At 39.2% G+C, this 16,388-nt stretch overlaps 1 protein-coding gene across 3 annotated transcripts in view; it reads right to left on the bottom strand.

Annotated features, from left to right (window-relative positions):
- The window catches only part of ZNF292 (zinc finger protein 292), an 85,169-nt gene extending 70,493 nt beyond the window's left edge, over positions 1-14,676 (bottom strand). Inside the window, exons 1-3 of one of the 3 annotated variants that reach the window (XM_081296567.1) lie at positions 14,126-14,676; positions 10,478-13,258; positions 10,082-10,278 (exon numbers count right to left, since the gene is read on the bottom strand). In XM_081296567.1, coding sequence (XP_081152693.1) covers positions 10,082-10,249 — 168 coding nt within the window. In that variant the 5' untranslated portion in view covers positions 10,250-10,278; positions 10,478-13,258; positions 14,126-14,676. Of the gene's footprint in view, positions 1-10,081; positions 10,279-10,477 lie in introns of those variants that run through there. The other 2 variants (XM_081296566.1, XM_081296568.1) reach the window with 2 other exon arrangements.
- Between the last annotated feature and the right edge of the window lie 1,712 nt (positions 14,677-16,388).

Raw genomic sequence — 16,388 nt, 5'->3', positions numbered from 1 at the left:
AAATTTACGGATGGTCTGGCTTTGTGCTACTACCAAACTAAAACCCTAAGAGCCCCTAAAACTATTTTTCAAGCTACTGGTTATGATCTATTAATGGATCACAAAACCAAAAGGAACTTTTTTTTAATTAAATGAAAACAATGCATTATATACATAGTATTGTTTTATAATAATTTTGTTTCAATGTGGCAATTAAGTAAAGTGAGAAAACTTACTTTTTTGAGTACAATTAAAATTTGTAACTCAGAGATCTACCCCATTCTCTGGGAGTTCCTACAAACTGAAATTAAGACAAACATTGTTACAAGTAATGAATTGCCGGAGGCAGAAAGACAAAAGGAGGAGTTTGTGGACTTTCACAAACTAAAAGAGGTAAGTTCATGGGGGAAAAAAGAAGACTTAAGATCAGAACAACTAGGATGCTATTATTAGAAAGTACAGGGAAGGAAAAAATACAAATTGCCAAATTCAGACTAGGTTTAATATTAAGATAAAGAACTATGGTAAATAAAGAGGTCATTCTAAAAAATTTTCAGAGCCACAGTGATGGGACAGGACAACTTTCTTATAAGAGATTGAAATTAGAAGGCCAACCTAAGACAAAAGGAGTAGTCTAATGTGCTTTTATTACAAAAGATGACAAGAAAGCAAGCAGAGGCAGTATTATCAAGAGGAAAAATTTAAATTTGACCTATAAAAGTGGCAGGAATTGCAGTGGGGCACAAAGGGAAATAAAATATGTGGTAGATTGTTATAGAAATGTTCCTCAAAGAATCACATCTTCTAGTACCCATAATACTGTGTATTCCCCTCTCCACAAAGAAGGCTAACTGTGCAACTTAGAGTAGCTAACAGAACATTAGCAAACATAAATAGCTTGCAAAATAAAGCACTAGTGAAATAGGGGTCACTCTCTTCCTGTTACCATGTTAACAGAAACCTAGGTTACCTTAATATAAGATAAGGATAAGCATGGAGACATAAGGCAGTTCAACTGAGGTCCCTAGACCAACCCTCCTTATAACCAGACACCAGAGTGAGGGTATCTGGGACCATTTTGCTCCAGACAACATGCCACTGGACTTCAGAACTACACAGGAGATCCAAACCCCTGTAATCAAAAATACAAATGGTGGAGCTGGGGATGTGGCTCAAGCGGTAGTGCGCTTGCCTGGCATGCGTGCGGCCCCGGGGTTCGATCCTCAGCACCACATACAAAAAAAAAAAGATGTTGTGTCCACCGAAAAACTAAAAAAAAAAAAAAAAAAAACAAAAACCTAACTTTCTAAAAAAAAAAAAAACCAAAAATACAAATGGTTGCTTTTCTTTCTATCCAGGTTTTCCTCCAAATATAAGTTTGAATATGTTATGGTTCAGATATGAGGCATCCCCCAACAAAAGCTCATGCATGCGACAATGCAAGAAAATTGAGAGGTGAAATGATTTGGTTCTAAGAGCCTTAACCTAATCAGTGCATTAATCCACTGATAGAGATTAACTGCATGTTAACTATAGGCAGATAGGATGTGACTGGAGGTGGTGGGTCACTGGAGGCCTGCATTTGGGGTGTTTTGCTCCTTGTTAGGGGAATCTCTGGTTCCTGGTGTCACGTCCAGAGCTGCTGTCCTTCTCCACACCTTTCCAATATGATGTTCTGCATCACCTCAGGCTCAGAGTAAAAGAGTGGGCTTGATTATGGACCAAGACCTCTGAAACTGTGAGCACCTAATAAACCCTTTCTCCTCTAAACCTGTTGTCAGGTCTTTTGATCACAGAGGTGAAAAAGTTGACTATTACAGAATAGTTGTTCCATTTCTCTGAGCTTTTATTTTCATCCTTCCCCCTTCTGTGGTTATCCAAATCCCTTTAAGATAAAATGTCGTATTTGAGGAAAGACTTCCGTGCCATAATTTTCTATAGCACCCTTAATATTTCCACATAGAAGATTTTAAATAGGTGGCTATAAATAAATTAAGAAAAAAAATATGTAATTGGATGAACAATAACAAGTCTTCTTGGGTAAGTACATGTACTTTGAAACAACTAATTTTATTTAATGTAAAGATAAGGAGGAAAAGTAACATTTTTATTCTGAGGTTTACCATACAATTCTCAATGCCAAAAGGGAAACAATGAATCCAGAGGCACTACAGAAAAAAAAATAAGTAGTTTAAAGATCTGTGGCATATGTAACAAACACATGAATGAAAGCAAAGTTTCCATTTTGTATAAGTAGGATTATCCTGTGGGAGTTGGGAAAAATAATCTCTAGTGTGTGACAGAATCTCAAAAAAACCAATAACTGGGATTGAGGGTGTAGCTCAATGGTAGAACACTTGCCTACCACAAAGAAGGCTCTGGGTTCAATGCCCAGCAGCACAAACACAACAAAACTGTTTTTTCAAAAAACCTGTTCTGGAAGTTATAAATAAATGCTATGAGGGGCTGGGGATTTCTCTCAGTGACAGAGTGCTTGCCTAGCTTGCCTAGTGCTTGCCTATAACGCCTTGAATCTGATTCTCAGCACCACTAAATGAACAAACGAACGAATAACATTAAGAAAGGCAACTACAGAATGTATCTTCTTTTCCCTCAATTTTATTTAAAAGCAAAAAGTATCAAAATGCAGGAAAGTAAAGCCAGGTAAAGTTTTCTCTTTTGCTAAAATTGGTATAAGCATATTCTGGAAAGTGAAGTTTAATATCTCCAACATGCAATCACACTAATTATGAACATTCAAAAAATTATTTCCCATGAGTATTAGCTAAACTTTTAAAGTTTAAATGACTTATTACTCCCTCAATACCTAAAGTAATTATCACTAATTAACAACCAAGTCATTTTTTCTTCTGATTTGATGTGTCCTACAAATTAACTTAAGATAGCCTCTAATAGTCAAAAGAAGAGTTTAATTTCTTAAGGAAAATGCTTAAGCAGTTTCAAATACTTTGTCTCTATAATTAAACGTAAGCAAAACATACAGCTAAATAAAAGAATCAGCTTGCACCAAACTGATGAAACAAAGAAATTTTCAAATAATTTAAAATAGTATCTCACAATTTTAATTTTGATTTAATAAGTCACTAAAACAATGTTTAATAAAGGTTATTAAACATATCTTACCTCCTCAGTAAAATCTTCCCTTATTATCTTTGGCTGAATTGCTTACTACCTATTTTGAAATCTTTATTGAAATGACTATACATAAATTAGTGTATTCACCTAAATATTCACCAGTAACTAATCAGATACAACCACAGACCACAACTATTATGCAGCTGTAGAACAGAAAACTACACAATTACATGAGCAGCTACTGGATGATCTTGAAGATATGGCAAATAAATAAATAAATAAATAAAACAAAAAAACAAGATGAAATTGGGGATGTAGCTCAGTGGTAATTCCCAGTATAGTAAAAATAAAGAAAGAGAGCAAAATATTTCCGGAAAGATGTATAAAAAACTGCCTTTGTGGAAGGAGACTGGAGGTCTGGAGGCTGAAGTAGAAAGATGGCTTGAGTTCAGGAGTCTGAGACCAGCATGGACAATATAATAAGATCTTTTCTCAAAAAAAAAAAAAAAAAAAAAATTAAAAACTAGCGAATTTAAAATAAAGTGAATGTTAGTTAACAATACACTGCTGTTTGACATCTCTTCAACCGTCATCGTGAAGTAATATTTAAATCTTACCTTATTAATTTACATCCTAGTGGAGTCTCCTGTATCTTATATCTCCTGTAACATAAACCTAGGTCACTGCATATAAATGCTTTCTTAAAAGTAATGATTTAATAGTTAAGTAATTACTCATGATTCTTCTTTAAAAATAAAGTTTCTTGACCTCTCATGCTCAGGATGAATTATTTTTAAATATGGCTGAAGATCATTTATCTGTACTTCCCAAATCGATATTTCTGGAGCATAGGTATACTAACACAAAAAAAGCATAACGAAAAAATAATCTCCTGAATATATATTTTTTCTTTCTGTTCATTATTTTTCAAAAGGGCACTGTGGATATTTAGGCAGAGAAATAAATTTCCAAGAGAAAGGAATGTTGTGGTCACTTCAAAAAATTTAGCATCCACACTTGAGAGCACTATATGCCAGTTACCATACCCCTAGTCACTGCAATAACCAAAAAACTGAACCTGCATATTTCTAAATGCTATGGAAGAGAATATTGGAAGTCCAATTGAGAAGCACTAGTTATATGAACTAAAAAATTATAAATATATGACACTATTTATATTTATATACGATACACATTTCCACAACTGCAGTTCAATGCTTTAAAACAGGTGTCAGGATAGGGGCGGGGATAGCTCAGTCACAGAATGCTTGCCTAACATGCCAAAGGTCCAGGTTTGATCCCAGGCACTGTTAAACCCACCAGTCATCCTGCCCAGAATATAATACTGTCAGGAAACACTATACCCTGACAAATCATGGTTCAACTACTACAAAGCTTAATTTTTTCAGTGAGTGATTATTTTAAAATCCTTTCAGAACAACTCTTCCATTGGAATATTTCTATTCAAACTCTCAAATCAATAAATTTCAACGGTACTATACCCATCTCAGAGATAAAAGACACAAATCACATTCTACTACAATTATCTGTCCTATCTTCTTTCAGAGACTGTAAGCTCCTTGAAGCTAGTGACCATGATCATGCCTGGCCCATATACAGCAGGTACTCAACAAAAATGCTGAATGAGTAAATATTGGCACAGCATAATACAATAGTTCGGGAGATTTTTATAACCAGTTTTTAATACTGGTAAATATAGTAAACAAATAAATGCAAGAAATTAATTTTGGATATCATGTATTCTTATTCTAAGTCAGTGTTAAGAAAATTAATAAAAGTTACCTGTGGTACCCATATAAAAGCAAACGTTTAAAAGATAAAAGGAAATTTAAAATTTGTGACAGGTATTCTCATAGGCCCATGTTTTACCTTCTCTTTAGCTTTAAGCAAATGTTCATTAAAATAAACAAAAGTGGGGCTTGTTTCCAGGAAGCAACTCTAAATATAAAGAGCAAAAAAACTCTGTTAACAATTTAAAAACAGCTTATGCCTTTCATTTCTATTCTATTTTTCAGAATCCAAGAACTCTGATACTATTCTACATCATTCAAAAAGACAGAAAATCCACAAACTAAGGATCAAAAGCAAATTCTATTTTTACTGCACTATACTTTTTAGCTCACCTTTTGCCAAAATAAAAATTCATTTGTAATTCACATCTATAGCAAATAGATCTCTTATTAATTTACATCCTAGTGGAGTAAAAAAAAAAAAACAAAAACAAAGTTGCCAAAAACACACACTGGTGAAAGAACCGTTTCTTCAATACATAACACTAGGAAAATCAGATGCCCACATGGAGAAAAAGTAAATTGGTCCTTTGTCTCTCACTACATACAAAACATCTCAAAATGGATTAAAGACTTAAGTGTAAAACCTGAAACTATGAACCTAGTAGAAGAAAACATAAGAGAAATCTTACATTACACTGAACCAGGCAAAGGACTTTTAGGATATGACCCCAAAAGCACAGGAAACAAAAGCAAAATTAAACAAATGGGATTTTAATCTGGGATTACCAAACCAAAAAATTCATTCACAGCCAAGGAAAAAACATAGTAAAGATACAACCTATTGAAAGGGAGAATATATGTATTAACTATACAACTGATAAGGAAGGGATTGATATTCAGAATACAAAAGTAATAGAATAGCAAAAAAAAAAAAAAAAAAAAAAAGACAAAAGACTGTAATAGAATTTTCTCAGAAGACATATAAATGACCAACAGGTATATGAAAAAATGCGCAACTTCGCTAATCATCAGGGAAATGCAAATCAAAACAACAATAAGGAGACCAGGCATAGCTCAGTGGTAGAGCATGTTCTTAGCATGGGTAAGGCCTTGGGTTGAATATCCAACATGAAAAAAAAAAAAAAAAAAAAAAAACCCACAATAATATATCACCTCACCCCAGTTAATGGCTGTGATTACAAAGACAAGAAATGCAAGAAATTGATTCTGGATATCATGTATTCTTATTCTAAGTCATTCTATTTCATGTATTCTTATTCTAAGTCATTGTATTCTTATCATGTATTCTTATTCTAAGTCATTCTAATGTTAAAAACAGAATTACTGGGCTGAGGCTGTGGCTCAGGTAGTGCACTTGCCTGGAATGTATAAGGTACTGGGTTCCATCCTCAGCACCACAAATAAGTAAATAAAAAAAAAATAAAGGTCCATTGACAACTAAAAAAAACCCAAACAAAACAAAACAAAACAACAACAAAAACTACCATATGATCTAGCAATCCCACTCTGAGTATATATACAAAAGAAATGAAAGCAGTGGTGTATCAAAGAGATAATCTATGCTTCCATGTTTAGGGTAGCACTACTCACAATAAACCAAGATAAAGAATGAATCTAAATATCCATTGATTGATGAATGGATAAAGGACCTGTGGTATATACACAATGGAATACTCTTCAGTCGTGAAAAAGGATGAGTCTGTTATTTGCAACACCTGGAGGACATTACACTGAGTGACACAAGCCTGTCAGAAAGACAAATACCACTCACTCATATGTGGAATCTAAAAAGGCTCTGGTTATCAGAGAGTAGGGAAGGGAAGAAGGAGAGGGATGAAAGGAGATAATTAGATAGAAGGAATAAGATCTCTGGCACATGGTAGGGTAACACAGATACCAAAAATGTGTATTTCAAAATAGCTAGAAGAGAGGTTTTTGAATGGTCTTACCACAAAGAAATGAATGTCTTGAGGTGATGGATATCCTAATTACCTTGATCAGTGAATAATATATACAGGTACTGAAGAAGCATACTATATCCCATATATATCTACAATTATTTTGTGTAAATTTTTAAAAATATTATTTTTATTGGCAATGCTGGGGATCAAACCCAGGGTGGGTCTCACACATACTAGGCAAGTGCTCTACTGCTAAACTACATCTCCAGCTCTTAATTCATTCATTTTTCTTTTTAAATAAATGCAACAGGGAGGATCACACAATCACTGAGCATCAACAATGATAGAATATTAACTCTGGAAGCCCATTAATTCTGACTAAAGTTTTTGCCTTCTTGAAGCATGTGAATATCCCAGTTTCACAGGAAAAACAAAAATGTTAATAATAATCTCAAGGTTAGAAACCAAGACATAATTTTTAGTTCCTAGTATTTCAAATACTATATTTAGATTGCTCCAATAAATTATATAATTGTTAACCATTGCTTTGCTCAACTTGATATCAAGATACAATTTTAAAGACACAATGTTTCATGCTACCTCCCCTTCTACAGGATTACTAAAATTAATAGGTTCTATTTTTTTAAATCTAGCAAATGCTGTAGAAGGAATCAAAGCCAAAGACCCTATTAAAATAATAATCATATTTAAGTGTATCCAAATAATTGTGGGATTGACATGCATGGCATATTTTATAATTTCTGAAATACACTCGAGGTTTATTTCATTACTATTTTGTTTTGGTCAGCACCAGTCAATAAAAAACAATTTATGTGTGGTAAGACTAATCACTTAACAAAATTAATACCAGAAGTCATGTTCACACTGGTTTTTAAAATCTCATTCATTAAAAAAAATTTTAAGGCAATGATTTTTTTTTATTTTTTTTAAGGCAATGATTTTATCTTGTCACAAACCTTCAAAAAGTGCAGTCTGCATGAGATCCCCTTTTCCCTAAATTATTAATCCTATTTATAAATACTTTTGGTCAAGAGTATAGTAACTAGCTTTAATATCATCAGTGGACAGTATCAGGAGGAAACACTTTTAAGCAAAGCTTGACTCAAGTATTAGGAACACATACACTTTCACTTGTTAAAAAGGTGGTGGTGGTGGGGGGGGGCGCCTGGGGTTGTGGCTCAGCAGTACAGCACTGATTACTAGCATGCTTGGGGCCCTGGGGGTTCAATCCATCCTCTGCATCCCATAAAATTAAATGAATGGGATAAAGGTATTGTGTCCAACTAAAAAAAATAAATAAATATTTAAAAAAAGGTGACCCTACTTACAAAATACTTTCTACTGTAGCTATCTTACTGAGTTTTTTTTTTTAAATATTTAAAATAAATCTTCATATCTAAAGACCAAATAAGATTAAGTGGAGGGAAGCTGGGGTTGTGGTTCAGTGGTAGAATGCTTGCCCAGCATGTGTGAGGGACTGGGTTTGATTCTCTGCATTGCATATAAATAAATAAAGGTCCATTGACAACAAAAAAATCTTAAAAAAGAAGAAGAAGAAGAAGATGATGATGATTAAGTGGGTACTTCCAAGACAGAGAAACTGGCAATTTGAAATGATTCTTTATAAAACTAAGATTCAAAGGAATCCCGGCAACTCAGGAGGCTGAGGCAGGAGAATATTTCAAGGCCAGCCTCAGCAAGTTAGGAGAAATAAAAAATAGAAAAAGGACTGGGGATGTTGTTCAGTGCTAAAGCACTCCAAAGTTCAATTTCCAGTCCCCCGACTCACCCCCGCCAAAAAAAGGGAGGATTCAAAGGAATGACAGAATATCTACTCAAGACCTGTTACCTTAAGTGGGGAACTTTCTGATTGCTTATACTTCTAAACAAGCCACCACATGATCTCACAAAGTTCCTTTTCAAAAACAAATGGCCATCAAATCATTCATGAAAATAAAATGCATACTGCAATTGAGATTCTTTTGTAAGGATCAAATATCCCTGATCTTCTTTTTCTGAAAGAAGATTTCAGATTTTGGAGGTTTAAAAATAAGCAAAAATGTAATCTACTCTGAAATGCTAAAATGGTCTACCATTGTTCGAACTTAAGCTCAATATTCCCAAGACAAACTCTCCGTAAGAACATATTCTCAAGTTAACTAAATGTAGCCTGTAAAAACTGTCTTTTCCCTCCCCGACTATACAACTGAACCAAAATCTTCACCATAGTCAGAAGCAGCACCTTGGAATTTCAAATGTAACACGAGGGCTGGTGCTAAGCACAAATGTAGACTCAAACTCTCCATATTCTGTCATGAGCAAACAGTATCGTTAACATTCCAAATCCTGGTTAGAAAGAATTCACTGTTAAGCAGTGTCCTTGGGCAAGAAAATGGAAAGATTTGAAACTAACCAAAGCAAAGATCCACATGAACCTCAGTCTTCTGCCTGCCCCTTCACCAAGAGGCCAATAGGAAAGATTCAAAGAAATGCGAGATGGGTTGGGGTGCAGAGGGGAGAGTATCGTACTCCTCGAAAGGAGAAAGCAAAAGAGAGGCTCTGGAACAGCTGCCCCAAAGGGACTACCGACTCCGGGAAAGGTGTGCAGAGACAACTCTTCCCCACCCAGGAGATCAACCTTTATCTTGGAAGCAGTGCACCAAGCAAGCAAAGACTGGAGCGGACAACGTCTGCCGCCACCACCCCCTTTCCAAACGCCTCGCGCAACTACAAGGGGTCGGCAGGGACTGCCCCCACGGAACATCAACAAAGACCCCTTCAGTCGCTGGGCGAAACTCGAACAACAAAGGCCCGCGACAGCCTGGACGCGGCCCGGGCCGGGGCCGGGGGCGGGACGCATAAAAGCAGGCGAAAGCAAAGGACTCAAACCAGGGGGGGCGGAGGCCCGTCGGAGTGGGAAGCAGAGGCGCAGAGCACCGTAATCCCCAGTGCACAATGAGAAGAGGAAGAGGAGCTGGCCTCCATTCCCCTCTTACACTCTCCCAAGCCTCGCGCTCTACATCTCAGCTGTGGGGACCGCGCAGTCCCGAGTTCGGGGAGGGGAAGAGGAGGGGGAATTTTCCGCCCAGACCACAACTCCCTTCCCCCAGCCGGGAGGTGCAGACAACAACAACCGCCACAACGGCAGTCACACAAAGGCGCTTTCCTCGTACTCCCCGCTCTCGCCCCGGCGGCAGCGCCGCAGACGATGCCAAGGCAGCGACCACCACCACTCGGCCGCCTGGCGCTTGCTCGCCCTCTTCTCCCTCTAGCTGGGTAAAGGGGGAGGGGACCCCCGGGCGTCCTCACCTGGCACAGCTGCTGACAGTACTCTGTGGCCGCTTCTACGGCCGGTACCCGGCTCTCCCGCAGCTGTCGCTCCAGCTCCTGGAGCCGCTCGCCCAGGCGCTGCAGTTCCGCGACGCAGCCGCCTCCACCGCAACTCAACCTCTCCTGCTCGGCCTCTTCGTCCGCCATCTTCACACCCCGCTCCGTCGCGTACGCACCTGGGTCACGTGATAACACAATGCCACGTTCGGCGGGGTCACGTGCCGGGCGCGCTCGCACGCCGCCGAGCACGTACAAAGGGCCCGGTGGGGAGCATGGGGGGCGGGGAGAGTGGCGCGAGAAAGCCGGAGGGAGGTGAAGGCTAGGGGACAGGAGAAGGGCGGGGTTGAGGCGGTGCGAAAACCGCGTTTTACTTACCCCAAGCGGGAAGTGGGCTGCAGCGGCCGAAAAGGGGCGGGCCGGTGAGGCCTGTTGTTGGTCACGTGGGCCCCGCGAAGGGGAAAAAGCCTGGGGAGGGGCTTCCTCTCCAGTGTCCGGGTCCCGGCGTGGCTTTTTCGAGTCCCTGAAGTCGGCTGTGATCATATACCCTAGTCCTCCAAGAGGACGACTGGAGGAGAGTTCTGGGTACCCTGGGGCAATAGCTGCATTTGCGGTTGGCCTGTAAGCAGGCCAGATGCAAGGGGAGCGGGAGAACGTAAAGCCCACCCATGAACCACAAGCGTGAGTCAAAGCCGGACTCGGAACTGTCAAAATTGACTTCTCAACAGGCTGGGAGGAGGGAGGAGGGGAGGAGAGACCCAATGCCTGAGTAACAGTTCTGGTCCAACTGGCCTCTCCTCTTCATCCCCAAGAACACCTCTCCCCTGGAAAAATATTCTCTATGGCTGTGGCGGCAACAAAGAAAAATAACAGATCAGAGCAGAATGAGGTTTAATCCTCATACTGGAGAACGGAGCAAACTCACGAAGAGCATAGTTTTGAAAGAATTCAAACAAGACTAAAATTATGAACGTTGTAACCAGATGATTTTTAAACCACAGAAACATTTTAAAACTAAGTAACCAACTAATCTCTTTCTCGGTGATTTAAGACTCCTCACTACAGAAATCACCAACACTGAAAGCAGGCTATATATGAAAGCACTTGAAAAGAAAGTAGGTCAAGGAAAAAAAAAAAAAGCAGCAACAAGGACTCCATTAAAATCATAATGGAGGAGAGAAAATTGATGCTAAAATAAAAGAACAAGGTTGTCAAAAATTATTATAAATAGCAGCATTTCTTCCCTTGTGCTACAAATAGTGATGGCATTCTGAACCATATTCAAACTTGAAGGTATGAAATTCTTGACATTAAAGGAATAGAAGATGGACTGGAGTTATAGCTCAGTGGTAATGCTTGCCTAGTGTGTATGAGCTCCTGTTTTCTGTCCCCAGCACCCCCATCAATCAAGTGTTTAACCCTAAAGTTCATAACAAAACTACTGTTTTGTTAATATCAGCATCAAACAAGAGGCCATTCTTACAGCTGAATACAGAAATTCAGAAATGATATTGATGGAGTACCTAGTCTTTTCACTCTTATGTTCTGATTTTTTTTTTTTTTTTTTTTTTTTAGTACCAGCATCTGAAATACAAATACCTATTGAGTGCAGTGTCCTTTTCAAGAGATTTTTTTTGGTATTCTACATAGTGTGTTGTCCAGGATGAGTGTTTTATAATGTGTCTGTGATGGCCATGTTTTAAAAGTGGCATTATATAAGGAGAGCAGGCACAACTAAACCTTATGAAAAACATTATCAGTATTATTAAGATAGAATCTTCAGGGGCTGGGGCTGGGGCTCAGCGATAGAGCACTTGCCTAGCACATGCGAGCCGCCAGGTTCAATCCTCAGTACCACATAAAAATAAATAAACAAAATAAAGATATATATATATTTTTTCTTAAAAAAAAAGAATCTTCAAATGTTTACTGTGGTAGACACTGGAAGTACATTTAAAGGAGAAAGGGTATAATATGTAATAGTATCACTGAGAGCTGAAAAAGCAACTAAACGTTTTTTTTCCACTGCTGGTGGGGTAAACTTTTTTTCCCCCCACTGCTGAGCTACATTTCCCAGCCTGCAGCTAATGATTTTTAATATTTGCAGCTCATTTTCCAAGTATTGAAACTTCATTTGAATGTCTAAATCAGTTTTTGTTATCTTAGAAATCCAGTGAAAAATGAGAAATGTGCGATTAGCCAAACATACCAGTTAATCCAAGGAGATCTAAGGTATCAAAGGTTAACAAAATGCATTTGCACTTCAAGTATAGTGGCTAATTACACTTGATATGTACAATTGTACCTAATCTGTGGGAAGAAGAAAAAAGGGAGTAGGAGAGAAAAACATATCCAAAGAGAAATATACCAAAATATTGTTTTTTATTTTTAAAAGAATTAGGGCTGCAGGTGTAGCTCCATGGTAGAATACACGTGCAAGGCACTGGACTCAAACTCTAGCATTGGGGGGAGGGGGAATAAGAATCAAAAAAGTGGACCATTCCTTCCTCCAGCCCATGATAACCCTAAAATTAAGGAGACTTGATACTTGATAAGCAAACTTGATACTTACAAGCAAATTGATTCTAAGCAGTATTATAGATAAGTGTTCATTAGCATGTACTCATATCCTTTACCTCCCTGTTCCTCCATCCTTCCCTCTTTACATACATGTAAAAAAAATATTTAGAGCCTCCAGGAAATGTAAGGATTGTAGGTAAATGGTAACGTTAATACTTATTGATTAAATATGCACAGGCAGTATTCAGTTTGAGAAAATTGGAGGTCGATAAAAACTATCACTGCCTTGAGTTTCATGGAATAGTGACCTGCAATAGCAATATATACAATATAACAAGCGTTCTTTCCTGAAAATGCTGGTAAATTTAATTCAGAAGATCAAAATACTCTGACTGAAGTGCTATCTGGTTGGACCAGAAGTCCAGCAACGAGTCTCTTGAGAAGTGGGGTTTTTTATTTTTAATTAAATGAGAAGGATTGGAAATACTATCTCTTGACAGGCAGACCCTACCTTGGAAGTCTCAGAAGTCTCATTATCCATAGAAAAGGTGTATCAACAAGTACACAAGACTTACTGTGCCTACCTCCATTTGTTCTTTAAATACCAAACTCTTAAGTTCCTGGGGGAAATCAAAGGCCCTTTAAAAAAAAAGAAAACGAGGATAAGCCTGGGCCAAAAGATCAAAAGATTCCTAGTCTCCAAAGCAGTAACTGTGCAGTGAGTACCCGCCCATTTTGAACACCGCGCAACTCCTATGGGCGTGGTGTAATTATGTGGGCCTTTACTCCCAACAGACTGGATTTGAGAGTAAATCTGGGAGACGGATACCGACCAGTACCCTCATCTCTTCGATCAATAAAACTGGGGAGGCACTTGGAGAAGGGGACAAAAGTGCCTGCTGCCGAGCCGCACGCGCTGGCTTCTCTGGTTCACCAAGCCGCACCCAGACTGCACAGACGGGTGCACTCTTTTTCTAGAAACAGCAGGGCCTAAGGACAGGAAGGGAGCTGGCTAGTGCCTACTACGAGCAGGCGCCGCAGAGCTCCGCGGGCTGCTTCAAGGACGCCGCGATCCCGCATTTGGAGACTACGGATCCCTAGGGGCTGAGGCCGGGCAGATCTTTTCCACCCCAACCCAAAGAAACTGGTGGCCCGACACTCGCCCCTAAACGCAAGGAGAAAATGGAGCTGGGGACTGGCGGAGAACGCGCGCCACTCCCGGGGCGCTGTTTCTCCCTTCCTCGGCCTTCACCCTGGAAACATGAGGCCACGAGCCTGAGTTCGGAGGGGCCATCAAGTCACTCCATCCTGCTCCACTAACCCTGTCTGCGCTTCCCCACCCGCCAGACGCCAGACTTGGTTCCTCGGGCCGCGGCAGAGCGCACCACAGCCCCGCAGCAGGGCGAGCTCTTGCTTTCGAGTCCCAGGCCAAGCCGTGTCGTTGCAACCGCGGCTTTTCCACCCAGCGCCGCAGACCAAACCCACAGTGTGGCTGTGGCTCCTGACCTGGGAGCACAGGCTTCCTGGGGCATCCAGACCGAGGAATTTGGGAGCCTTTCCAGGCCATGGCGGAGGGCTGGGCCTCCGGAAACCGGCGGGGAGAGGAGGCTCAAATCTGTGCTGCGGAGGCCGCGATGAGAGCACAGCAATGAGGCGCTACGATGCTGACACTGCTGTCGTGTCTGGGGCAGATTCTACGTGCTGTCTTCCAAAGGGCGGGCGGCCGGGACCCAGATAGGCAGTCTTTGGATCTCAGACTTGAGGGCCAAAGTCTATCTGAAGTTGGATCCAATAGAAAGTCTCTCCAGAGTCTGGGAATCAAGGATATGCCCACGGACGCAAAGAGTGAGCGTGGATTGAAGCGTTTGGGGCATTAAAAACTCCCCACTTTTCCAAGGAGGACATTTTCTTTGAGAAGAATGGTAAAGAAATCAAAGTGTTGAACACACCAGGCAGGTGCTGGGCATATATTGGAATGAATCCAAAAGCACAGGAAACATTAGGTTCACATTTAAAAGGATTCATTTTTGCCCTTCAATCTTCACAGGAGAGAGAGAGAGAGAGAGAGAGAGAGAGAGAGAGAGAGAGAAGAGAACAAATTTATATGAACACATAATTAAATACGGAATAAATTTTTGTTGACTATTTGGATTCCCTCCCCATCCTTATAAGCAAAAGCTAAATGGAAAAGAGAAATAACGTTTTTAAGAAAATGCTTTTAGTAGAAACTCAATTATCCAAATTTCTGAATTCACCAAGATTAAAATAATCATAAAACAAAGCAAAATAAAACCTTGGAAGCATAAATAAGGTATATGAGCGGTGTCTATACAGAATCTTTGAATTGGTTCACAGCATTTCTCCAAAGAAGCAAAGAGAAAAATATAGAAAGCGTCTTTACTTTATGTTTCTATTTTAATCATGGTATTTTATTTACCTCATCATAAATCTCGTGTTGAAGGATGGGGGTATCAGTGGCAGAATATTTGTCTTAGATGCACAAGACTCTGGCTTGGATCCCCCAGAACCAGAAACAAACAAGCAAACAAACAAACCCTGAAATTTAGTGTTAGTTTAAAAAAAAATCAGAGAACACTACTTTGATACCATTTGGATTTTTAAGAATAAGATTGTTGAGGTGCAATTAATTTGGAGATGCGCAGGTCTCCTTATTTTAGACTTCTTAAAGAGTTTTATTGATTTACATGGTACTAATAGAAATATCCTTCAATGTAGCTATCTTTAAAATATTTTGGGAGGTGTATGCTTCATCAATAAATTATCATAAAAAAATATTGCACAAAGGATCAAAGTAAGTGGTAGAGCACTTACCTAGTGTGTAGGAGGCCTTGAGTTAGATACCCAGCAATGGGGGGAGAGGGAAATTTTACACAGGTATAACCAAAAGAAGACATGATATATGCTCAATTGGTGTACTGTGACAGATGAACTACAGATGGGTTCATCTCTCTTTCACAAACTGTCTTTGCTCTTATATTTTGTCATAGTATCAATTTTAAAAATTATCCTCTGAAAGATTCTAAATTTCTAATTACAAATTTTCTAAACATGCTTAATTCTTTTCTTAATTTCTTAACTTTCTGTCTTGTTTGTTTGTTCTGTGCAGTGCTGGGGATATAACCTAAGGCCTATGCAAATGCTCGATCACTATATTACACCTCCAGCCCCTCAATATCTTCACTATGAGTTTATCCCTAACATCTAGTGCACTGTTTAATATGAACCCTTACTACCTTCCTCAAAATCTAAGAAGAAAATAGACATAAGAAGATTATTTCTGACACCAGTAGGACTTATTCTTTAGAGTGGGAATCATCTAAAAGCAAAATATCTTGAACTTCAGTCTATGTAAGGAGTACTTAAACAATTTGACACACATATAGATTCTCAGGCCACACCTGTAGAAAGTCTGACTTAGTGGATTGAGGTCAGGCTCTGGAAACCTGCATTTCTGATCATAAGTCCAAGGTCTTTCAAATCATGCTATTTTAGATCTGTGTCTGTTTAATTCTGTCTTCTTCCTTCCTTCCAACACAATGCCCTTTCACCAATTTTATGGAAAAAAAAAAGTCTAAACACTGTCCTTACTCTACTTACTAATGAGCATGTACCACTTTAAAACAGTTTTAGTACCAGGTGCAGTGGTCCATGCCTGTAGTCCTCAGAAGGATGCTGAAGGGAAAGGATCACTTAAACCCAGGATTTCAGGGTCAGCATGGGCAACATAGTGAGATTCCCTATCTCAAAA

Source organism: Spermophilus citellus, assembly GCF_964194105.1.
Source record: "Spermophilus citellus genome assembly, chromosome: 5".
NCBI lineage: Eukaryota > Metazoa > Chordata > Mammalia > Rodentia > Sciuridae > Spermophilus > Spermophilus citellus.
The sequence above is the reverse complement of the archived record's forward strand: the minus strand, read 5'-3'. Positions and strand labels throughout refer to the sequence as shown.